At 38.2% G+C, this 26,745-nt stretch overlaps 1 protein-coding gene across 2 annotated transcripts in view; it reads right to left on the bottom strand.

Annotated features, from left to right (window-relative positions):
* Positions 1-2,559: 2,559 nt before the first annotated feature.
* The window catches only part of PRCP (prolylcarboxypeptidase (angiotensinase C)), an 82,873-nt gene continuing 58,687 nt past the window's right edge, over positions 2,560-26,745 (bottom strand). For both annotated transcript variants that reach the window (XM_011938899.1, XM_011938898.1), the window contains 4 exons: positions 26,361-26,530; positions 16,563-16,727; positions 15,712-15,899; positions 2,560-3,316 (listed from right to left, as the gene is read on the bottom strand). In XM_011938899.1, the coding sequence (XP_011794289.1) occupies positions 3,100-3,316; positions 15,712-15,899; positions 16,563-16,727; positions 26,361-26,530 (740 nt within the window). In that variant the 3' untranslated portion in view covers positions 2,560-3,099. The remainder of the gene's footprint in view (positions 3,317-15,711; positions 15,900-16,562; positions 16,728-26,360; positions 26,531-26,745) is intronic.

Here is a 26,745-nt window from a genome sequence, read left to right as displayed (position 1 = left end):
AAGTTACTGGCATTTTGTTGGATACCTATGTCATGAGAAACACTGTGTGATAGATGTCGTGTGATTGAGTTGCCTGAACTGCTTCCCCAGTCCCAAGAAGTATACCTTTGTAACTGTGTTTTCATGGCCCTGTCCTTCCCTAACCACCTGAGAGTTGTGCATTTGTGAGGCATTGCTCCCTCAGGGGGTTGAGGACACCATTCTAAGAAGTCCTTATGGGCCTTGTGTGAGTACAGAAAAGGAAGCTGTTCTGTAGGGGGAGAATAAAGCAGTCATGGAAAGAGATGCACTAGGCAGGGCTCCCACACTCAAATGAGTCAGGCAGGATGACAAAAGTAAGATGAACTGAATTCAAATTCAAATTCCAGATTCTTTCAACTAGGGGCTCTCAAAGTGTGATGCTCCAGCATCACCTGGGAACTTGTTAGAAATGCAACTTCCCAAGATCCATCCCAAGACATTTTAGAAACTCTGGGACAGGGCTCAGGAATCAGCATTTTTACAAGCCCTTTTGGGTAATTCTGATGCACGCTTTAGACTGCCTACCAAACTGTAGACATCTGAGGAACAAATCCAAACCAGCCTGACAACAGGTCACCTCTGTTGAAAGTGAAACAGAACACAGCAGTACTGATTTTTAACGACTTTCCAGATCCTACTTCTAGTTCCCCGTGATTCCTAGTAACCCAAGCCCTGGAGCTGATCTTGCAGTTTCAAAAAATTTCTTTTCCTTAAGCTGGTTTTGTGGGCTTTTGTTGCGTGAATCCAAACAAAAATAAAACTGTACCAGTAAAATAAAGCAAACAAACAAAATCTGCCAAAAAGGAGCCCCAATTCTGCCGCAATTTTGCCAAAAAGGAGTTGTGAGGCCTTAGACAAGTTCCTTCTCTCTAGGCTACAATTCTATCCCTTTCAAAATGATGCAGTTGAACTGGATATCTCACGGGCCTTTGCCCTCTACTATGCTGGCTTAGACACTGCCTCCTCTGGATAACCTCTTGGCGCTACAGATTCCCTAAGAAGGTTTTCCTAAATTTCTTTAGGAGAAATTCTTTCTAAGCTCTTGGGAGCTGAAAAAAATAAAAATAGAAAGCACTCAAGTCTCCATGTCTCCCTTTTCCTGTCGGTAAAAAGTGCAGTTTTATTAGAGGGATGCTTTAAATAATAAGGCTTATCTGACACTCCAATTCTTTTTCATTTCAAAATTAAACTTTAGCATATTATAATTGTACTCACTTCAATTAAGGCTGTTATCTATATCCCTAAAATGAGTACAGTAATAGGATACAATTATGCTTGCCAAAAAATTCTATTTTTTGCAGTTTGATTCTTCAGAATAATGTAACTCATCCAAACAATCAATATTAAATAAAATGGCAAAGTATTTTAAAGATTCTACACAAGGAAAAAAACCCTAAAATTGTAAAATAAATTGTAAGAATATCCTCTATTAAGCCCATAAACCCTACATTATATGATTTCTTAGTTGACAAAGAATAAAAACCAGTATTGTTCTGGCCCTTAAATTCCCACCCAAAGAGAGTGTTCTCTGATGCTGAAACAAAAATAGTAACCAAATGCTTTGATAGACAACTCATTACAATGAGAACTAAAGCCTTCCGAAATAAGACAAAGATTTTCCTGTATCTCCCAGATGCCAGGGAAAGTAAAGGAAATATTTCAGCCTTCCATCCCAAGAACGAACTCTATATCTGCACTTAAAAAAAAAAAAAAAAAGTGCCTTAAAAATGATCAAGCTCAAGGTACAGTTTTTTAAAAGCAGAAAATGTTCCCAAGGCAGTGTGAAGAAAAAAAAATTATTGAGAGAAAATGAAAAGAAACAAGGAGGAAGAAATCTTTCAACAGAGTAGAAACTGTTAGTCTCTCTCTCTCTCTCTGTCTCTCTGTGTCCCTGAAAGGTTTTGATCCAACCCTATTTGTTATCCTAGAAAAGCCCTTCTGAAGAAAGGTCTCAGTGTAAGAACTGCTTGAAAGAAGCCAACCCCTTGGAAATAGGAATGGCTTGGCCATTTATTAATGTCAAATATGCTGCCTGCATGAATTAGTCAGCTTGTCTTTTGGAAGTCATACAGAAAAGTTCTCGTGCACCTGCCTGTTAGTGTCTAACACTTCTGGTTTTAATGACAGCAGTAACAATATCAGAAAATAAAATTTTAAAAATTTAAAAGCTGAATATTACTATATTCTACTTTGGGAATAGCTGATTCATCAATTTTTAAAGGCTTCTTACTGAAATATGATTAGTGACTACAGCATAAAGCTTGCTCAGATTTAAAAAGACAAAACAGAGTCATTTTCCTAAACTGGCAGAATTCAACCAAATTACCACAAAACTGACCTTAGAAACAAAGAGAAATGGAGCAGAAAAAGGCCAGATTTCTTACTGGCAGTACCATAGTGGCCAACATCCCAGAACTAAGAAAAGCTGCCAAGTGGAAGAGAAAAAATTAAAGGACTTTCCAAAACCAGCTAAGCCCAGTGCACACAGCATTCCCAACAGCCGGAGCCGGAGTGAGCTTCAGAAGCAACACACAGGTATAAGGTCCAGCTGTATTCTTTATTTACAGCACAGTTCAAAGTCATTAAATCCAGTACAAAAGAAATGGCTCTCACTTCCTGGATTGGCACCAGACATCCTACCAGCTGCAATTACATCATTTTTTATCTATCTTCTGCTTTTACTTTGTGTAGGGTAGGGATGGGGACTTACAAATGGGCTAAAGAGACTTCAACCTGAAAGCCAAAGAGAAATCTCTGCTTGCAGAGATACAAAGAAAGTAACTCTCCCTCTTATGAAAAGCAATCAGGAACTCTGCTCCAGTTATGAAGGCCACTGATGGTGTGGGAGAGTTATCAAGAAGATTCTTCCTAGACGTGGTGCAAAGACAGTGAGAACTCAGGAAATCACATTCATGGGACAGGTTGCTCTTACCGTCATCACCCTCTATTCTATCTCAACCTTGGCCCCATGAAATCTAATGATAAACAAGAGAAGGTAATTACATGTAGAAAGCCAAAGTGAATGGGAATGTGGTGGTGAGAACATAAAAGAAGAAACTGAAAACAATCAAAAGTTTCTCAGTGCTGCTTTCCTGCACGGTCATAGAAATCTCTGATCCAATTCTTCATATGTCTGACTTCCAAGGCGCGGGCTAACAGCACAGACGTGGGATCTAAGGCATTCTTGGCGCGCAGATCTAAGTGATGGGCCCCCTCTGAGATGGTGACCGCAACCAGAGTGTCTGTGATATCCTTAGTTACTCCACCTCCTGACCAGGGGTCTAGTTCACCATTGCTGCAAGTGAAAAACAGAAGAAAAAATAAAGGTGTTAGTTTTTCATATCAACACTCAGATAAGCTAGGAGAAACCTATTACATGTTTAACACCTAAAATTATAAACTTGTAACCTGGGGGATTTGATCTGAGGACCTAACTTATCATATGGAGAGATGATTCGTACTGGAGTTTTGCAATATTCCTGTAACCAGGTGCAAAAAAAAAGGAACCAGAGATGATTGAAGGAGGTGTTCCCATAAATCAACCTAGATTACACTGGGATATGAAATTTAGAAACCTTAATTTCAATCCTGATTTCATCATTCAAAAGTTATATAATGCAAGTTACCTGACTCAGTTTCCTCATCTGTAAAATGGAGATAACAGGCCGGGCACAGTGGCTCATGCCTGTAATCTTTGCTCTTTGGGAGGCCAAGATGGTGAATCACTGGAGCCCAGCTAGCCTGGGAAACATGGTGAAACCCCATTTTCTTAAGGAAGGGAGGAAGGGAGGAGTCTGCATTTTTTATCCAATACAGTACAGTACTTTGGGAAACAGGATAGTAGATCTGAAAAATGTCACCGGGATCTGGAATCTGAAAATTTGGGCATTACACAAAAATCTTCATTTTACATCAGCTTTAAAGTTAAGGAAATGCTACTAGGTTATTAGTCTCGACTGGTTCACACAACACAATTCGGAATAATGTAAAGATAATCAGTCACTAAAACTGAGTATTTAGTTTAACTGAGTAAAAAATCCAATACAACCACAGATAGCATCCCTAATAATATTTCTGAATAGTTTTGTTGAGATATAATTCATCTACCACAGAATTTGTCCATTTAAAATACACAATTCAATGGTTTTTAGTATACTCAGAGTTGTGCAACCAGCACCACAATCCATTTTAGAACATTTTCATCACCCCAAATAGAAACCGATACTCATTAGCAGTCATTCCCCACCTTCCTGCCTTGCTCTCAGCCCCAGGAAACCATGAGTCTATTTTCTGAATCTATAGATTTGCCTATTCTGGACATTTCATACAAATGGAATTAAATAGTAGGTGGTCTTTTGGAACAGGTCTCTTTCACCCGGCATAATGTTTTCAAGTTTCACCCATGTTGCAGCATGAATGAGTACATGTTCCTTTTTATTGCCAAATAATAATTCATTGTATGGATACATCATATTTTATTTATCTCTTCATCATTTGATGCACATTTGTATTGTTTCCACTTTTTAGTTAATGAGTATTGCTCCTTTGAACATTCACATACAAGTTTTTGTGTGGATGTATGATTTCACTTCTCTTAGGCATATACTTAGGAATTTTAGGAATTTCTAGGACATATGGTAACAGCCTATTGATTAGCTGCCAGACTACTTTCCAAACGGGCTACACCATTTTATATTCCCAGTAGCAACATTTGAGGGTTCCACTTTCCCTACATCTTCAACACTTATTATTATCTGTCTATTTTAGACACCCTAGGCTAGTAAGTATTAAACGTTATTTCACTATGATTTTAATTTGCATTTCCCAAGAGACTGATGGTGTTTAAACATCTTATGTGCTGACTGGCCATTTTTATATCTTCTTTGGGAAAATGCCCAGTCATATCTTTGCTCATTTTTTAACTAGAGTTATATATCTTTTTATTTTTGACTGAGAGCTCATACTCTCTTAACTTGTGTGTTGCAGAGTAAGAAAAGCATGAGCTTTGGGATCAGACACACTTTGGTTCCAGTCTCAGGTCTGCCTCTCATCTACCTAATCTCATGGAAACAGATTCCTTAGGGAAAAAACTGGCACTGAAATACCTGGATCAAAGTACTCAGCCCATTGCAAACATTAGATCACTTTCCCCTTGTATGGCACCTCTTGGCATATCTTTATCCACATACCACTTCAAATAACTTACAGAAATCTTTTATGTGTGTTCTGATATTTGTTTAATGCAAACTCCGTTTTGCTGGTATTGTTTACAAAGCCTTACCTATTCTAGATACAAGTCCCTTATCAAATATATGACTTGCAAATATTTCCTCCCATTCTGTAGACTATCTTCTAACTTTCTTGATAGTATCATTTGCAGCACAAGTTTTTCATTTTCATGAAGTCGATTTATCTACCTTTTTTCATTGTTTGTGTTTTTGGTATGGTAACCAAGAAACTGCTGTCTAATCCACGGTCATGAAGATTTATTCCTATGTTTTCCTTTATGAGATTTATCATTTTAGCCCTTACATTTAAGCCTTTGATCTATTCTGAGTCGATTTGTTATGTTATGGTATGAAATAGGGAGCCAACCTCATTCTTCTGCATGAGGATCTCCAGTTTTCCCATCATCATTTGTTGAAAAAACTATTCTTTTCTCAATGAATTGTCTTGCTACTTTTGTTGAAAATCAATAAGCCATACATGTAAGGTTTGACTTCTGGACACCTGATTCTCTTCCACTTGTCTATATGTCTATCCTTATGCCAGTATCACACTGTATTGACTGTAGCTTTGTAGTAAGTTGGAAATCAGGAAGTGTGAGTTCTTCAAGTTCGTTCTTCCTTTTCAAGATTGTTTTGGCTATTCTGGGTCCCATATATTCCTATATGAATTTCAGGATCAGCTTGTCAATTTCTAATTTTTTTTTTTTTTAAAAAAAGGCCAGCTGGAAATTTGATAGAGATCACATTGAATGTATGGATCAACTTGAGGAGTATAGTCACCCTAATAGTATTAATTCTTCTAATACATAAACATGAGAGGTCTTTCCATTTAAAGGAAGCAATTTTTAATTTCTTTGTTTCCAATGTATACATCTTGCACTTCTTTTGTTAAATTTATTCCAAAGCATTTTATTGTTGATACTATTTAAATCAAATTTTTCCCTAGTATAACATATTATGCATAGATTGCATTCGTGTTTACAAAGCCTTTCACATTTGTTCATTGTAACAACCCTATGAAGTAGGTTTAATTACAATTATTTTATAAAAGAGAAAACTAATGCCCAGAGAATTTAAAAGGCTTGCCAAAATCATTTGACTTAGCAAATCTGAGATTCAAACACAGTTCCAAAAACCCTAGTCCAATGCTTAATTTTATACTACGCTGCAATTCAGTGGAACCATAACTGCTGTTGGAAGTCGACAGCTCACGCTCTCTTGTGTGATGCAAAGTAAGAAGAGCATGAGCTTTGGGATCAGACATACTTTGCTTCTAGTCCCAGGTCTGCCTTTCATCTACCTAATCTCATGGAAACAGATTCCTCAGGAAAAAAACTGTCACTGAAATACCTGAATCTGAGTATTCTGCCCATGGCATGTATTAGATCACTTTCCCCTCGAATGGTACCCCTTGGCATATCTTTACCTACATACTACTTGAAATCACTTACAGGACATTTTTATGTGTGTCCTGATATTTGTTTAATGCAAACTCCATTTTGCTGGTATTGTTTACAAAGCCTGAAATAAAAAATCTTCAAGCTCACATTATCAAATACATGAAATTATTCCCATAATTTGCATAATCATCAAAAAACTTCTCAACTATAAGCATAACCTATATGCAGATGACTACCAAATAATGTATCTAGCCAGGATTGTTCCCCTAAACTTCAGAACCAAAGTTCAACTGTGTACTTCACATTTTTACATGGAAGTCAAATTAGACACTTGGCAGTTCCTGATGCTCCCCAAATGCCAGCCAGCTCCTCCTGCCATCTTCCCCAATCTCTGTCAATGGGAAGTCTATCCTTTTCATTGTTCAGGTCAAAAAGTTTGATGTCACTCTTTAATCTTTTTGGTTTCACTCTTTAATTTTCTCATTGTTTAACACACAATCTGTCAACAAATCCTGTCATCTATATCTTCAAATATATCCATAATCTGACCATTTTGCATTACCTCCACTGCACAACCCTAATCTAAGTCACCATTATCTCTAGCCTGAGTTACTACAATAGCCTTTTAACTGACCTTCCTGCCTCTACCTTTGTCTCCCTGCAATTTATTATCAATAGAGCTGCCAACTTGATCCTGTTAAAACCTGAACCAGACAATGTCATTCCTTTTCTCAAAAAGCTCCAAGTTTTCCCATCTCATTCACAGTAAAAACCTAAGTCCTTACTAGAACCAACAAGTTTCTACATAATTCAGGCCCTCTGCTCCCTCCCTGATTTCACCTCCTGTTACTCTCTCACTTACTAACCCACTCCAGCCACACTGACCTTACTCCACCTGAAGAATAGGCTGGGGACACTTCTCTTTCAAGGCCTTTGCCTTCAGTTAATCCTCTTACTCCACCAACTTCATGGCTAGCTCCTTTACTTCCTCTATATCATTTTTTTAAAGTCACCCCTTGATGAAGTCTTCCCTGGTCACTCTAACAAAATATTTCAACTGTTTTCCTTCCCTATGACATTTTACAGTCCCCTTCCCCAGTTTACTTTTTTCTCCTTGTCACTTATATCCTTCTAACATATTTATAAGTTCTATCTTGTTTCATTTCCTATCTCTCAAACTAGAACTCCATGACAGCAGAGATTTTTGTCCTATTGTTTATTTCTACATCTCCAAGTTCCTAGAAGCAGACCTGGCTCACAATAGGAGGCCCAAAAAATTTACTGAATGAACTTAAAAAGTGTCTAGTTGGCTGTGGCCTCATACTGGATGCCCATCATAGACATCTATAAATACACATATGCAAGTTCATAAACATGCTGTAAATCACTTTGGTACTTTTTACATGGGAAAGAAAAGTTCATATAAACAATTAATATAAATATAAAGAGACTGACCTTCAGCTGTGTGTTAATAGTGGAAAGAACAATGAATTCATTCACAGCAGATCTAAGTTGTACATTTTTACTAGCTGCATGACTTTGGGTAAGTTACTGACCCCTGTGAACCTCAATTCTCACATGGATTATAGAAAATAAAATGTTTTTTAAGAAAGATAATACCCTTCTCAGATAGAACTATTGTGCGGCCCAAGTCAAATAATATATGTGAAAATAAATAAACTACTACACAAACGTGTGATGTCATTATAGTTATTACCATATTCTGTAAGCATAATAAGTATTACCACCACCAAGAGGCAAATAAATCATGAAAATGTAAATGTACAAATTATATGAGAAAAAAATTAGGTACTTTAAGTATATGTGTGTTTGAAATACAATTTAAAATTGCCTGTCCTGGCCAGGCACGGTGGCTCACACCTGTAATCCCAGCACTTTGGGAGGCCAAGGTGGATGGATCACTTGAGGTCAGGAGTTCGAGATCAGCCTGCCTAACGTGGTGAAACCCTGCCTCTACTAAAAATACAAAAATTAGCCAGGCGTGGTGGCACATGCATGTAGTCCCAATTATTTGGGAGGCTGAGGCAGAAGAATGGCTTGAACCCGGGAGGTAGAGGCTGCAGTGAGCCGAGATCATGCCACTGCAATCCAGCCTGGATAACAGAGCAAGACTCTGTTTCAAAAAAATAAAATAAAATAAAAATTGTCCTCTGTTCAATTGCAACTTAACATCATTCTTGGAAAAAAAAAAACAAACTACACTCTAGAAGCGTGCTTTTTTGGTTTTATTAAAAACAAAAAGAAAAACTCATGTAAAACAGAAGCCTCAGTTTTCAACTACCAGGTAAACTTTTAAAGTAAACTACATAAGGAGTTGGATTCTCTTAAATTAATAAATCGCCTTTATCGTTATTCCAAATTGACAAGCCCAACCCAGATAGAAAACTCTCCATTATTTGCAAAACAAAAAAGCTATCCCAACAGCCACATAATAAGCAAACTGCATTTGATTTAAAAGGTCATCTGAAATAGCCTAGTGGCTTAGCAACAGTGTTTGGAGTTGCTGAGAGACCTAAGATGCACATGGACTTGAATTTCTTGGTCCTAGATGTGTGAAAACTAAACCAGTCATTGGGAAATCTACAAAAAAAAAAAAAAAAAACTGGCATCATTGAGAGGATCTAGATGCCTGGGTAAAATTTCCCCAACAGGGAGCTTCACTTAGTCACTGGCAACAATTAATTTGCCTGAGAAATGATGTTAAACTAACCAGCTCCTCAGGGACTCCCTTTTGGATTTATACTAAAATGACTGAGAATGACTATTGGTAAAATAATGTCTACAAGTTGGGAAAGAAAATAAATCTCCCCCCAAAAAACAATTGTGGAATAAAAAAAGAATTGCTGTAATGAGACTATTAACAGGTAAACAAATGTTTACTGAGTGCCTACTATATATCAGGCACCGACTGGGCAGGGGACTCCACAGTGAACAAAACAGACAAAATCTCTGTTGCTTATTTCCACAATAATTTGTTCCTTGAAATAACCCTGTTAGGTACTCATTATTATTCCTAAGTAATATGAATTGGCAATTTGCCCAAGGTCATGCAGCTAATTTAGGGAAGAAAAATGGCATCAAGGTCTACCTGACTTCAAAGCCTTAACTGAAAAATCTCCAATCCAACAATTAAAGATTAAACTTCCCAACCAGAAAAGCAATCACACCTGGATTTGTGTGAGGCAGACTAAGGAGAGAAACCTGGAAATGAAGATTAAGATACTTTCCACAGGGCTCTTTGGACACTTTTTCTTTTTTTTTCTTTCTTTTTTTTTAATTATACTTTAAGTTCTGGGATACATGTGCAGAATGTGCAAGTTTTTTACATAGGTATACACGTGTCACGGTGGTTTGCTGCACCTATCAACCCGTCATCCACATTAGGTATTTTCTCCTAATGCTCTCCCTCCCCAACCCCTGCCCCGCCGACAGATCCCAGTGAGTGATGTTTCCCTCCCTGAGTCCATGTGTTCTCATTGTTCAACTCACACTTATGAGTGAGAACATGCAGTGTTTGATTTTCTGTTCCTGTGTTAGTTTGCTGAGAATGATGGTTTCCAGTTTCATCCATGGCCCTGCAAAGGACATGAACTCATCCTTTTTTATGGCTCATAGTATTCCATGGTGTATATGTGCCACATTTTCCTTATCCAGTCGATCATTGATGGGCATTTGGGTTGGTTCCAAGTCTTTGCTATTGTGAATAGTGCTGCAATAAACGTATGTGTGCATGTGTCTTTATAGTAGAACGATTTATAATCCTTTGAGTATATACCCAGGAATGGGATTGCTGGGTTAAATGGTATTTCTGGCTCTAGATCCTTGAGGAATTGCCACATTGTCTTCCACAATGGTTGAACTAATTTACACTCCCACCAACAGTGTAAAATCGTTCCTGTTTCTCCACACCCTCTCCAGTATCAGTTGTTTCCCGACTTTTTAATAATTGCCATTCTAACTGGCATGAGATGGTATCTCACTGTGGTTTTGAGTTGCATTTCTCTAATCATCGGTGATGATGAGTTTTTTTCATGTTTGTTGGTCACATAAATGTCTTCTTTTGAGAACTGTCTGTTCATATCCTTTGCCCACTTCCTGATGGGGTTGTTTGTTTTTTTCTTGCAAATTTGTTTAAGTTCCTTGTAGATTCTAGATATTAGCCCTTTGTCAGATGGACAGATTGCAAAAATTTTCTCCTATTCTGTAGGTTGCCTGTTCACTCTGATGATAATTTCTTTTGCTGTGCAGAAGTCTTTAGTTTAATTAGACCCCATTTGTCAATTTTGGCTTTTGTTGCCATTGTTTTTGGTGTTTTAGTCATGAAGTCTTTGCCCATGCCTATGCTTGGACACCTTCTTACTCAGCAACCAGAAACATTTTATAGCTAGTGGCCATGAAGTACACAGAACAGACACACCTGTGGCTGTTCCTTTACTTTGGGAGTGCTCTTTCTTCAGAAAAGTAGGAGAATTTTGAATTTTTTGATAACTTAAAAATTTTTGCATTGCATTTCTCGTATCTAGCAAACTATAGAAAAAGATTTCTTTGTAAAAGTAGACTTGCCACTGCAAAAAGATAAACCAGCATCTTTACACCGTCTTGCCTTTAAACTTTCACATGCTTCTGAAGCCTTCCTGAGCTGTGTATTTCATTCATCATCCTTATCAACAACAGGCATATTTACTAGGCATTCATTATGTGCCAGTCACTGTAAGCAAATGCTAAAGATACAGAGATGGTTAAGATGAAGTCCCTGCCAGTGATAAATTCACAATCTCATGGGGCAGATAGAAACACAAACAGATAACTACCACATGGAGTGATAAGCGGTACTTACAGGTGCTACTAGAAGTAAGGGGGAGGTAGAAACCTATCCTCCCTTATGGAATATTTCTTGGAGAAGGTATGAAACTTCAGGAAAAAGGAAAAAGAGGATGAGAAAGGACATTCAGGGATAAGTATACAGTTCCCTGTGGCTAGAACATAAAGGACAAGGTGAAGAGTGTACTTTCATTTATTCATTCAACAAATATTTTTTGAGCGTAGATATTTGCCAGATCTGGGCCAAGTACTTTGATGAGCTCTTTTGATGCACCACAACTTTATGGGGTGAGTGGTATTATTATTCTCACTTCACAAAGGATAAAACTGAGAATCAAAAAAGCTTACGAAATTTTACTCAAGACAGCTCACTCTACCTTTGAACAGCTCTTCCTGAAAGTCCTTTCTTACACTGAGCTAAAAGTTTCTTACATGGAGCTCTAATTCCTACCCACTGACTTTTCTCACAAAATATGCCCCCTTCTCTACAGCCAGGTGAGCTGTAGTCCCAGCTACTTGGGAAGCTGAGGCAAGAATAGCTTGAACCCAGGAGGCGGAGGTTGCAGTGAGCCAAAATTGTGCCATGGCACTCCAGCCTGCACAAAAAGAGCAAAACTCCATCTCAGAAGAAAAAGAAAAATAGCTAATGCATGCTGGATTTAATATCTAGGTGATAGGTTGATAGGTGCAGCAAACTACCATGGCACACGTTTACCTAGGTAACAAACCTGCACATCCTGCACATGTACCCCACCCAGAACTTAAAATAAAAATAAAAATTAAAAATTAAAAGAGAAAATAGAATGAGTCTAATGAGTCAGAGACCTTTTTTTGCAAAGTGGGCAGTGCTACCAGCCTAAACTCAGAGTCAACGTACAGGCAAACAGCTCTCCTGATCCCTAAAAACTTTTGACTATATACCAAAGGCCAAATTTGACTCTTATTTAAAAGAATTTGTAGAGTACAGTGGTCGGAGAGGTACTGGCAGGAGCAGCAATGCTACCAGGGGCCTGGGGCTGAGCTGTCCGAGTTCCCATGTGCTGAGCCCACTTGAGCCACAGCCATGTCTGGGGATGAGACAGTTTTTGATCCTACTATGAGCAAGAAGAAAAAGAAAAACCCCTTTATGTTAGATGAGGAAGGGGATACACAAACAGAGAAAAACCAGCCCAAGAAGAGGAACTGGAGCCAGCTGAAGACAAAGATGTAGAAGCCGATGAAGATGACAGTAGGAAAAAGACGTTTCTGATATTCTAGATGACCTGAACTTCTTTATTCAGAAGAAAAAGGAGGGAAAAAAAGATATTTGATATTGATAAAGCTGAAGAAGTTGTAAAGGATCTTAAGATTGAAAGTGATGTTCAAGAACCAGATAAACCAGAGGAGGACCTTGACATGATGCTTGGCAATAAAAAGAAGAATGTCAAGTTCCCAGATGAGGATGGAATCTAAAGACACAGCTCTAGCTGGGAGTTGTGGCTCATTTGTAATCCCAGCACTTTGGGAGGCCGAGTCACATGGCTCACGAGGTCAGGAGATCAAGACCATCCTGGCTAACATGGTTGAAACCCTGTCTCTACTAAACATACAAAAAATTACTTGGGAGTAATTTGGGAGGCTGAGGCAGGAGAATGGTGTGAACCTGGGAGGCGGAGATTGTAGTGAGCCAAGATGGCGCCACTGTACTCCAGCCTGAGTGACAGAGCAAGACTGTCTCAAAAAAAAAAAAAAGATACAGCTCTAGAAGATGAAGACAGCAAAAAGATGATGCTGTCTCATTCAGTAATCAGATAGGCCCTGCGAGGTAGGCTCAGAAAGAGACTGCACATATGAAGAGCTGCTGGATCATGTGTTCAACATCATAAGGGGAAAGAATCCAGATACAGTTGCTTGAAAGAAAAGGAAATTCACCATGAAACCTCCACAGGTCATCCAAGTAGGAACGAAGAAAACTCCTTTCGTCAACTTTATGGATATCTGTAAACTGTTACATAATCAGCCCAAACATTTCCTTGCATTTTTTTCATTTATTTTGTTTTGTTTTTATGTTTCTTGGTGTTTTTTGTTTTGTTTTTGTTTTTTGAGACAATATCTGGCTCTGTTGCCCAGGCTAGAGTGTAGTGGTGCAACCTCAGCTCACTATAACCTCCACCCCCTGGGCTCAAGCCATCCTCCCACCTCAGCCTCCCAAGTAGCTGAGACTGCAGGCACATGCCACCATGCCAACTAATTTTTATATATTTTCTAGAGATGGGGTTTCACCATATTGCCCAGACTGGTCTTGAACTCCTGGGTTCAAGCAAGCCATTTGCCTTGGCCTCCCAAAGTGCTGGGATTACAGGAGTGAGTCACTGCACCCAGCCTCCTTGCATTTTTGTTGGTTGAATTGGGTACAAGTGGTTCTATAGATGGTAATAACCAACTTGTAATCAAAGGGAGATTCCAACAGAAACAGAAAATGTCTTGAGGAGATAAATCAAGAAATATGTCATTTAAGTTATGGGGCTCCACCCTTATGAACAGAGTAGTGCCTCATAAAAGGGCTCGAGGAAACTAGCCCTTGATACATCAAGGAATTGTTAAGGTGATGTCACACATGCTGATCACCAGACACAATCCTGCAGAAGGGTACCCGACTCTATTTCTTATAGTGCGAAAGTTGTCCTTCTCAATGTTCTGTTGCCAGTATCAACACCAGGCTGTCACGGGCAAATAAGCACAGCTGCATGCCAAAGCTAACCAATTTGCTAATCACTGATTTTGCAAAGTGTGTTGTAGAGATTTGGCTGGATAAGTATGCCATCAGAGTGGACCTACCATTGTATTAAAAACAAGATTAAAAAGCTGCCAAGTTCTTTGGTGAGTGGTTGGTTGGTCTGAAATCCTTGCAAGATGCCGATGCTCAAGCTGGTGATATACTCATTGCCTACTTTAACAACTGTCAGAGAAATGTGATATGGGGTAAGGAGGTACCTTTTAAAAATCATTCATAGACTTCTGTAAAATGCAAGATAAAGTTTTAACGGATTTTTTTTCAAAGAATAAAAATTAAAACAAATAAAAGAACTTGTAAAAGAATGACATTTACAATTTAAAAAATAGCTCTGGTTAACAGATATGTAGTCGTATCTCCTATTTCTATATAGACTTGGGGAAATTCTTGAATAACTCGTTGCTATTTTAACAGCTGACAACCTAATGTTCAACTCAAAACATGGAAATTTTGAAGTCCCAGTCAGATACACATAGAGTCTGCTCAATTAACTCTAATGTGAACTCTAATGGCAACTATGTGACTTCTTAAGGAGCAGTGTAATGTAGAAAAACAAACATGGGGCCGGGCGCGGTGGCTCAAGCCTGTAATCCCAGCACTTTGGGAGGCCGAGACGGGCGGATCACGAGGTCAGGAAATCGAGACCATCCTGGCTAACACGGTGAAACCCCGTCTCTACTAAAAAAAAAAATACAAAAGCTAGCCGGGCGAGGTGGCGGGCGTCTGTAGTCCCAGCTACTCGGGAGGCTGAGGCAGGAGAATGGCGTAAACCCGGGAGGCGGAGCTTGCAGTGAGCTGAGATCCGGCCACTGCACTCCAGCCTGGGCGACAGAGCGAGACTCCGTCTCAAAAAAAAAAAAAGAAAAACAAACATGGGATTTGTAGTCAGGCCATGATAGAAAGCTGGCTTTATCACTTAGTAACTAAAACAAAGCTGGATGAGCTTTGGCAAGTGATTGAACACAGTAACTTTCAGTTTCCTTCACAGTAAAAAAGGGCCTAGAAGAACTGCTTCACAGGGTTGTTGTGAGGATTTAACCAGGTAATTTATTTAAAGTGCCTCATTTAGTACTTGGAACAGAATGAAGTGGGCACTTCAAAAGTTTTGAATACTGAAATTTTTTATTATCATCAACAACAACATAACAATAATAAGACAAATTGAGAACAGCGGATGATGCTTTATTTTGTGCTGGAGAGTTTTTTTTAATATTTTAAAAATTTTGTTGCTGTTGATTTTTAAGACTTTAATAGAGCACACTGGTAATAGAGCAAAAAATTCTATCTCTTCTCAGCATCCTATCTTTCAAGGCATAGGAAAACGTGACGGGTATCACTGTTGTATTCTATATTATTCTATTGTCCAGCATTTTCCTGGTTCTATTTTTTCAGATATTCTACAAATGTTCCACCAACTGAAGTTTATCTTTGGACAGTAAAAACTCACCTGAAAACAATGTTTGTGTGTGAACTGATGTTTTTGCCTCCATACATAGTAGTGATCCAGGAGGGCCTTGGTCTCACACCCCACTGTTCAAAACACTCATCAGAAAGTTCCTTTAAGTTCCATGAGTGAGGTTCAAACATGTCATCGACACCATTAGTACAAAAGGGCATGACTACTTCTGTGCAGGCCTAAAAAGCCAACCAAGAGAGAATCCAATTAGAAAAATGAGGCAAAAAGAGGTTAAATAAATAATACAAAGTCATAATGCTGGTAAGTAGTGAAGGCAGGGTTTGAACTCAGGCAAGGCAGCTTCAAAGCCCCATTCTTTACTTCCGTGCCATATAATCTCTCATTATTCTTAAAAAGACTTGGTCAAGAAGCCACGGAAGTCAGGATTATATCCCTTCACTGCAAACTGCTTGATTTCACATTTATTATCATATTTAACCCTCAAAACAACTCTGGAAGGAAAGTATTATTATTATTACTGTCTCATTGTGCAGATGAAGGACAAATTAGACTCCCTTTCTCTTATATGTCTATAAAATGCTTCCTTTGTAGGACTTATCAAGATCTATTGAAATACTAATTACTTACTTTTTCACTACACTATATTTGATCATGTACTATTTATGTTTGTATCTTTGAAACCTAGAGGAGTGCCTGACGCATGGTAAGAACTCAACATATATTTGGTGATTATTAAATGAACAAATGAATGAACAAGAGAACTTGTCCATAGTATCACAGCATAAAGTAACAGAAGCCAAAACTGGATCCAGGTTAGATGACAAAATCTTGTGTACCCTGATTAAAAGTAAGTTCCACTTGGGGAAATTATACATATTTACCTGATAGCTCCAACCCAGTGTTCCCAGACTGCTAGTTGCTGTCTCTGAAATATTCAGGCATTTCACCTGCCCCGAATAATTGTAATATACATTCAGAGCTTGGAAAATATTCTGCAGCAGTAGTGAATCAGATACATTGGGATTTTTCAAATACTGGCATACTACCTGTCATTTTAGAAAGATAAATGGGGAAAGAGTCAGAATATGAATAAAATTACAGTTTAATAACACAAAGAAGAAATATGATTTTGATCTGATTATAAAATATTCTTAAGCTACTAACAGCATTGTTTAACAATTTCTCTCTTGAGTTTAATCCCCTCCATAAATGAATAAATCTCTTCAATTACTCCCTAGGCTATAAAAATAAATCAAAGTCATTTGCATGGTATGCAAAGTCCTCTCCACCTACCATCTTAGCTTCCTCTTTGCTGCCTTTGCTCCAGCCTAGGAAAACCATTCCCCACCACACCAGGCTCCTTCCTCCCCTTTGCCCTTGCTCACCCTGAAACACCATTTTCCAACTCCTCTCCCACTCCACTAATGCCTTCAAACACCAACTCATCTTTTACAACACTCAGCTCAAATATCACCTTCTCTTCAAGGCCATCCTTGCCTATGTTTCCAAGTTGAGAAGAACTAAACCTCTCCCTTCTTGGTGCCTCCATTATACCCTGTACCTATTTCTATTAGAGCCTCTGTAGTGCTCTACTTCATTCACTTGATTCCAGAATGTCTCCCTCAGTACTTAGCAAGGTATCTGGTAAGTAAATGTTTGCTGAATGAATTACTATACTTTTATAAAAATCCAAATTTATAAAATCTCATATGGAAAAACTATACCAAGTTCCAGCATCCATGGTGTGATAAAAAGCATATGCTGCAACTCCCCAGCTCCCAAATATTCCTATCGCTATCCTACAAAACATGCCTGGAATCCTAGCTATAAAAATCAGACAATATTCAGGGTTAGGAGTAAAGGTGAGGACTGACTAAACAGAGCCAGTGCAAACTTTCTTGGGTACAGAAATATTCTATACCTTAATAGGGTTACATGAAAAATGATATAATTTGTGCATTTCATGGTATCTAGATTTCATCCCTCCACCACCAAAAGAACCATACACAAATATTGAACTCTCATTAATGATAATAAAGCTGAAGTATTTAAGAGGAAGATGTCTGCAATTTACTTTAAAATTCATTTTAAAATAAGATAAATTAAAGGGTAGATGAAGTGATGGATAGGTGAATATATATGTGACAAATCAAATATAATAAAATATTATTTATTGAATTTAGATGTTAGGTTTATGAGTGTTCACTATCCAATTATTTTAACTTTCCATATGTTTAAAATTTTTCATAATAAAATGTTGGAGAAAAATAACCGGCAGTGGAATCATAGCTGAATAATACTAACAACAACAACAGCTAGTAATTTTTAAGCCCTGGGTTTCCAACCAATACACCATGTAATCCTATCAGATAGATGATTGTCCATTATTTTACATAAAAAAAAACCTGATTCTTAGGTTAAGTCATCTTCAGGGTCACTCAGTTAGTAAATAATAGGGCCTAGATTTGTCCCCAGCTGTCTCTGGTTATGAAATATTCATCTTATCCATTATGTCACACAGCTTAGGAAGTGTCCACCTGAAAAACCACAAATAGCCCCAGTGGCAAGGAAAACCCAGTAAGTTTGAATCTCTATTGACTCTGACATGAATTCAGTAACCTGGTCCTTTCCCATTTAATATGGAAAAGATTATATATATAATAGACCAGTCCTGACAAAAAAGAGACTAGTCCAGAGAAGAAGCCCGGAAAGGAGCCCAGTTACCCCACCTCAGGGAGAGAGATTCTGGGCAGCAGGCGTAACAAGGCCTGGGCTGGGGGCACGCTCCCAGTCAGGAAAGGAGGGTATTGAGAAAGGATGCAACCAAACCCAGCCCTTTATCACAATTCTGCCTGGCACCAACAGCCAGTGGAAAAAAAAAAAAAAAAGGAAAATTGTAAACGAGAAAATGAATTTTCAGGAAAATTCAATGCCTTTCCCCAGATATATTCTGCACAACAATATTTCCATGGAATGTTAATTGGTACTTTGTGGAAAAATGTTTCCTAGTCAAATAGTTTTGAGAAACTGTATATTAGCAAACGTGAACAGTTTTCCTGACTGGCTATTATTATTATATACTTTCAGAGGATTTCTCAGAATCTTTAACATGCTCAAATGCAATACGACTTTCCAAAGGAAGATGGAGTGTGCATCATTGCCAAAAGTTTTTAGAACTGTTGAATGTGAGAAAAGTCAAAAATGAAGATGTTCAAATAATTGCATACACCTTTACAAAGTAACTGTGAGGTCATAAGAATAAGGAATACCAGGATTTCGGATGTACATGAAGAGACAGAATTGAGCTAAACTGAGAGCTTCACAAACCTGTGAAGACTAAAGCAATAAGGAAATGCAAACTGACGAAAAATTAAAAGTCAAAACAGTGTTTTATTATTTTGACAACTCTTGATTTTTCATGGTAAGTCAAAAAATACCTAACATTTGCATGGCACTTTTCTCAGAAAACATTCCTAGGAAATATGCCAATAGGCTATAACTCAAGACAATATGGAAATCAAGAAACAATCATAAGATATATTAAAGCATCTATTGCCAAAAGTTGACCAGCTTTCTTTCCTGAACCTGGACACCAACAGCCGATTCAGCTCTTTCAAAATGCAGCACAAAAGTACAAAGTAGACACACGGAATGCAGAGAAGCACCTTATGTACAAGCACAGCATGGTAGATAGGGCAGGGCGACCATGCAAGCTGGGCAGGGGGAGAGGAGGTAGTGATGTGGAGCAACAAGTGGCCCAAAACTCTGGAAAAGAACAGTAGCAAGTGAGTGTGACTCACATGCTGGCATCAGAGCCTCTCTTAGAGCTTAGAACACTGGGCCTCTGTCAGGCAAAGAAAAGGAGTCCCTATGAATAGCCATCTCCACAAATAGCAGTTACTGTCACTTCTTAAAAGACACAAGCATGGCTGGAGACCGGCACTGGCTGACAATACTTGGGTTTCAGCAGCCCCAGTTACACAGAGAGAACATCATGGTCAGAGACTTGGCCTCTGTATGATGGGATTCCAAGTCCAGATTAAGGGCACTCCCCAGGCACTGTGTTCTGTGAGGTCAGCTCACCCTTGGAGTACTGGATCCAGCTTTGTATACAAGTTATGAAGGGCACCAATCAACATTAGAAAATCTAGAAGAGAGCAATCGGGATGGGGAGCTGAAAAACAGCTGAAGCAACCCTAAAACTGGGTCATTCCCAACCTTTCGTCATTACAAATAGGGCTACAATAAATATCCTTGGGGCTAAATCTTTACATATATTCTTAATTGTTTTCTCGAGATAAATTCTTAAATTACTGGCTCAAAAGAGATCAACATTTTTAAGGCCCTTGGTACATCATGTCAAACTGTCTTATAGAAAGGATGTGCTGATTTTTAATTCTACTAGTATGCTAGATAGAAAGCCTGAAAAATGTCACTTAAAATTTTTTTGCAAAATATTTGCGAAATTACTATGGAAATTTTATTTTAGGTAACTCTGAAGTTCCTTTCTAACTCAAAGATTTTGTGAGTCCAAGCATCATCCTCTAGCATTAAAAAACAGAATCTCTAATATCTCTTTGCACTTCCTTAACAATTTTGGTAGCACAGTGAATGAAGTTTCCAAAAAATACTGAAGTCATATTAGCAAGACCTCGGCACTATTCTCATGCTTATTTAAAGACTATAGTAACTCAAGGCCAGGTACAGTGGTTCATGCCTGTAATCCCACCACTTTGGGAGGCCCAGGGAGTAGGATCGCTTGAGGCCAGGAGTGCAAGACCAGCCTGGGCAATATATCAAGACCTCATCTTTACAAAACATCAAAAAATTAGCCAGGCATGATGGCACATGCCTGTAGTCCCAGCTACTCAGGAAGCTGAGGTGGGAGAATTGCTTCAGTCAGTAGTTCTAGGCGCCAGTGCTATGATCACACCACTGCACTCTAGCTTGGGTGACAGAGCAAGACTCCATCTCTTAAAAAAAAAAAAAAAAAGACGAGTACTTTAAAAGGAGACATTCACATACTTTTATCAAAGAACTGGAGGATGCACAAAGTACATAAATATTAAATTGAACCATATAAAATTCTCACATGTATAAATCAAAAACAGTCAAATATCAACAATTTTGTCTCAACCTCATATAACACTTTAGCTTAACCCTGATAATTTGCAGATATTACCCATGTGATAAAAGCAAGCACTTGGCCTGTTGATTGTTTACATAGAGGCTGTGATATAATCAGACAACAAGGAAAGAGTCTTGGCCAACCATCTCTGTCCAAAATACTCAACACCCAGGTACCCCTGAACTATACTTCCTATTTATTTTGTGAGCCCTAGCAAACAGCTTCTTCTAAACAATTTTTACATAAGGCGTGTCATTCCTACACATACTGTAAATGCACTGAAATGTGAACAGCTGGGACTGAGGTTGCTCGTACAACTCATATTCTTTGAGGGCAGGTTCTTTCTTCACAGTAACCCAGAGAGCACCATATAATGATCATTCCCATTCACAGAAGAAAAACCAAGCTCAGAGGTCTGGCTACAGATACACAATTTAAAAACTATGAATGTAGAAAGCGTATGTTTGGGTTTTCATGCTCACATGTGAAATGGACTGCCCTCAAACCTGGTTATGCTGTCGGCACATTACCTATCTGATGTGGGGGAAAAAAAAAGTACTATGAATATAGGTCTCAATCAAGATGTTGACCACAAAGTGCTGGTATAATCATCTGGTTTCCCAATATTACATAATAAAAATAGATATTGTTATTACTTATAACTAGCATCAATTTAGTGCTTTTACTTTACACCAGATGCCATGAAATACTTATAACAACCCTAATAAGTATTACAATTGTTATTAAACACATTTTGTAAATGAGGAAACTACAGCACAGAGAGGTTAAGAAACTTGCCCAAAACCACACAGCAAGGAAGTGGCAGAACTGGGATTCAAATACAGTAATCCCAGTTACTGAGGAGGCTTAAGCGGGAGGATCCCTTGAGCCCAGGAGTTCGAGGCTGCAGTGAGCTATAACCTTGCCATTGCACTCCAGCCTTGGTGACAGAATGAGACCTTCTCTCCTAAAAAAATAAATAAAAGAGAGAAAGAGACTGGATGCGGTGACTCACACCTGTAATCCCAGAACTTTGGGAGGCCGAGGCAGGTGGATGACCTGAGATCAGGAGTTCGAAACCAGCCTGGCCAACAGAGTGAAACACCGTATCTACTAAAAATACAAAAATTGGGCACAGTGGTGGGCAGCTACACGGGAGCTAAGGCAGGAGAATCACTTGAACTGGGAGGCAAAGGTTGCAGTGAGCCAAGATCGTGCCATTGCACTACAGCCTGGGAGACAGAGTGAGACTCCTTCTCAAAAAATAAAATAATAAAATAGAATAAAATAAAAGAAAAGAAAAGAAAGAAAAGAAAAAAACACAAATGCAGACTCTCTGGAGCTTCCAACCACTGTAACTATATTACACATATTCAACTAAAAGCTAAAAGAAAAATAACACATACAATGCTTAAATATACCTGCTGTCTCATGCGTAACTTTTTAAAACAATTTTTCTAATTCTTAGATCATCTTTATATTTTTCTAGGTTTATTTGTTTTGGCAAAAACTTAGAATGAATTTTGTGGCAATATGAAATCATAAAACCTTAAAAGTATGTAATAGTAAAAAAAAAAAACCTGTAAAATAGTAGAGTGATATGAGGCATTTCCTAGAATAAAGATGAACATTCAGGAAATAGAAAGAGCATTAGAAAGTCCATTTTACTCATTCCAGTTTTAAAGTGTATAGAAATAGTTAAGAAAATAGAACATTCATGCAACCTTAGTACCAAACTAATCATATCTGGAACCAACTATTTCAGTTCTGCCCTTTAATCCCACATACACCAGACAAAGTAAAGACAATGATTTGTTTAAAAGTTTTAAGTGTTCCTACCTATGAGAGTACACATTTAAATAAGAGAAGGAAAAGAGGGTCAAAGAAAATTTTTTAACAGAGGAAGGAAAGAAGATAAGTTGGGTGAAAAAAAAAAAGACCAATCTCCTCTCAGAGCATGGTCCATCCACATTAGAGAAAGGATTAAGCAGATACATTCAGCTTTTCTAACAGATTTTCTTTCTCTAAGGCTTCAATACCCCCTCACACTCACTCAGATAATCACATTAGTTTTGTCATTAAAAGCTCCCTTTTCATAGAATGCACCTAAACCGCTTAAACCACCCAGAGAGGTCGCATACATTACCAAACACCAAGACAAACGGAAGAGATTTTTCCATCTTATGTCATTATTTCACTATATCTATCTACATTCACAGAAGCCTATGCTGAAATATTTGAGAAGCTATCAGCTGAAATGTGATTCCAAAATTAACAAATTACAGCATCCTTTAAAATTGCTCTTTAAGCTAAGAAGAGACCTAGTAGTTTCCATGCTGACAGAACAGTCAAATGACAGAGGGGTTTTCTGTTTCTCTTTTCTCTTCTTCCTTGTGTTCTACCAGCCAAGTCCATGATTATTTCTGCATGAATGTTGCAGCTTCTGTTAACAGTAAACAAAAGCAAATGGAGTCTGAGTGTGCAAAGCCCAAAGACAAATTAAAAGGAACGATACTTGAATTGACACGGAAAATGGCATTTAGTCGCTGCCCATGGATCCTTCAGAACTGTACAAGGTCCCAGACAGAATTGGAAACCACCTGCTTTTTTTCATAACCCAACTGTTACATATTATCTCACCATCCTAAGCCTGAGTTACAGACTCAGAAAAGGACGCCTGTTTGTCAGCCCTTTAAAAAGGAGGAAGTGTATCAGAGGGAGGAGGAGTTCTGGTTAAATGGAACTATCCAAGTGAAAGAGCGGTCCCCAACTGGGTTGTGTTCCAGGGATTAGTGGGTTGGGAGAACACAGAGGGGGTCAAAAAAGGAGAAATAGAATGAACAGTGAAAGAAAGTGATCTGAAGCTACAAGTTTGGGAGGGAGACATAGTGGAAAAATTCTGAAAATCAGATGGGTAACTAACTATAGGATGAAATTGGAAACAGAGGCAATGGAATTTCTCCAGCAAGGGGCAAGAGATAAGATTACCTCTGGTGGGAGTGCAGGCTGGAAACAGAATCATAAATACAAGCAATAAAGAATTCCTTGATCTGTCAAAAGAAAGGATAATGTCAGTAAGAAATAACTGAAGAGAATGACAAGAATTAATCCTGGATAAAAGAAGTAAAGGGTGATTGTGAGGGAAATACCTAAAGATATCTTACCTTAAAAATAAACTTTTATAATGCATATATATAAAGGATAAAAGGATTGCAGTAAATCAAAAATAGATGACAAAATATTTGAGGTATACTCTGCTGGTTTTGAGTAATTATTTAGAAGAACAAAGGATAAAATATTTATTCACATGTTAAGACTGAACAGCAAAATATCCCAGAATGAACATTAAAGAGGTAGGGAGAAAACCAGTTAGACTTCTCACTATTCCAAATTGTGCTACACCAACTAACATTAAACAGCTATATTTCTCCAGCCTTTTTCTAGATAAGCGGTTGGGAAAGTACAACCCCCAGGCCAAATCCAGCCCACTGCCTATTTTTATAAATAAGTTATTATTGGAGACAGCCATCCTCATTTGCTTATTTATTATCTATGGCTACTTTCATGCTACAGCAGCAGAGTTGAGCAATTGTGACAGAAACCATATGACTCGCAAAGCCTAAAAATACAGCCCTTTAAATGGAGAAAGTTTATCAACCTCTGTTCTTAATAACGAGAGAATTTCCCATATGTTTTTATCATCTGAAAACTCATTCATTCTTCAAGTGAGAACAAAGATGCAAATGTAATTCTCACCTTATACACAGATAGATACCGAGTTAAATCTGATAGATGTCTCACTGTGAGCAATGGCCCCCTCAACCCTCAGGCAAGTTTCCTCCTAATCCAGTGCAATGCAGTAGATGAGCATAAGCTCGGAACAGTGAAGACCCAAGTTCAAATCCTACTTCCAACACCTCTTAGTTGAGCTTTAATTTCCTCTCCAAAAATCTTGGATTATACCTCTTTTTCTATATAGTACTTTTATAAGAATTGAGACAGCATACATGAAAGTGCTTTGTAGATAGTAAATAATATGGACAGGTAAGGTATTATTAGCACATAGATGTTTATGGAGATGAACTAGTTTAGATTTAGTTTTTCCTTGTCATTTTGGTCCAGGTTTTCTTTTCTTCACTTTTCTTTTTTTTTGAGGCAGGATCCAGCTCTGTCACCCGGGCTGGAGTACAGTGGCATGATCACAGCTCACTGCAGCCCCAAGCAATCATCCTGCCTGAGCCTTCCAAGTAGCTGGAACTACAGGCAGGCACCACTATGCCCTGCTAATCTTTTTGATTTGTAGTAGAGATGAGGTCTCACTATGTTGCCCAGGTGGGTCTCAAACGTCTAGCCTCAAGTAATCCTCCCACCTCCGCCTCCCAAAGTGCTGGATTTGATTTAGGTTTTCTAACATAAAACATGATCTGCTCTTTTCAACAACTATGTATTATCAAAATTCAATCTAATTGAACATATATTTACCTCCGGCCTACTATATGCAAGACACTCACTGGTCATTCTACTTTTTAAATTAAGAAAAATAATAGCAAATGAACTTGTTTTAGTTACAAAATTTTAAGCAAGGTATACATGTAATAATTCAAAGGGGTGGTTAAATTAAAAGTGCATTTGAAACCCGGATCTATATCACCAACTCTATTTTCACTTCCAACACTCATTGTAGCTGAAGAGTCAGTTATATTCTCTAAAATTAACCATCAAGTTGGCCAGCCTTTGTTTTTAAAACTAAGAGGAATGTTCTTTACAAAGAAATGCTTAAAATGAACATACACAATAAAGAATTTTGCTATGAAAATAACCTTAAAATTTATATTGTAATGTGTCCTTATATTTCCAAAGTGTTTCACATCCAACATTTTATTTGATTCTCAGCACAACCCTATTTGGTATCTAAGTGCTGTTATTCCATTCCACAGAGGAAGACAGAGGATGAGGAAAGAAAAGCACCTTGCCCAAGATCACACAGTTGGTAAGTGAAGCGGCAGTTCTGGACCAAAACCTCACTTTCAGAGTCTAATTTGATGTTCTTTCCACTCTACTGTGATGCATGGGGGTCACTCTTCACACTGTGGGCAGCACTTACAATGCGTTCGCAGCTGACTAGATCATAGTACTATCATAATGACTGCCATTTATTAAGCGTCAACCATGTATTACATAGATGGAAGTTACACACATATCACAAAGATTAAATACATTGTACACGCAAAGCACACAGCCCAGGATTTGGCACATATTAATTATTCCATTAATAGCAACTTTTGGTATTATTTCTAATTCATACAACTCTATAATCAATGAATTTTCCTCATTTTTCAAATGAGGAAACCGAGGATCAAAAAAGCTAGGTAACATGTCCAAGCCCACATAATCAGAAAGTAGCAGAACCCAGGATTCCAGCTCAAGTTTGACCAACGCCAGAGCCCGTTTGTCACTGGGACTTTCTCTGATGCAGAAAGTCAGAGTATGCACATTAAAAAAAAAAGAGAAGTATGTTATTAAAAATTATGAGAGGACATTTTCCTATTACCTTGATAGGCCAAGCAGGCAAAGGCTGTAAAAAGTTAGATGCATAAGGATAGTCCACCATTGCCAGATTCACCCAGGTTTCAGAGATCCAGTCTTTCAAATGTTGGATGTCCTGAGACGTTAATGGGCTGCATAAGTGAAGGGCTCCAGTAAGCCACTGCAAACCACTGCCTGGGAATAGAATCACATTGTTGGAATCTAAAAAGTACTGGTCAACAGATGGCTTTACAGATAATTTATTCTTCACATAGTATTTTAGAAAACTCAATCTTTTATTCCCCTTCTCCCAGGATATTTTTAGAGCAACTGGAGAATCCCATGACAGACAAGTTGCCTATCCTCATAGAGTTTACCAGAATTAGTATGCAGAATTATTCTCCCTTTTT

This window comes from Colobus angolensis, unplaced genomic scaffold, assembly GCF_000951035.1.
Source record: "Colobus angolensis palliatus isolate OR3802 unplaced genomic scaffold, Cang.pa_1.0 Scaffold179, whole genome shotgun sequence".
Taxonomy (NCBI): Eukaryota; Metazoa; Chordata; class Mammalia; order Primates; family Cercopithecidae; genus Colobus; species Colobus angolensis.
This window is presented reverse-complemented; position numbering and strand designations above follow the sequence as displayed.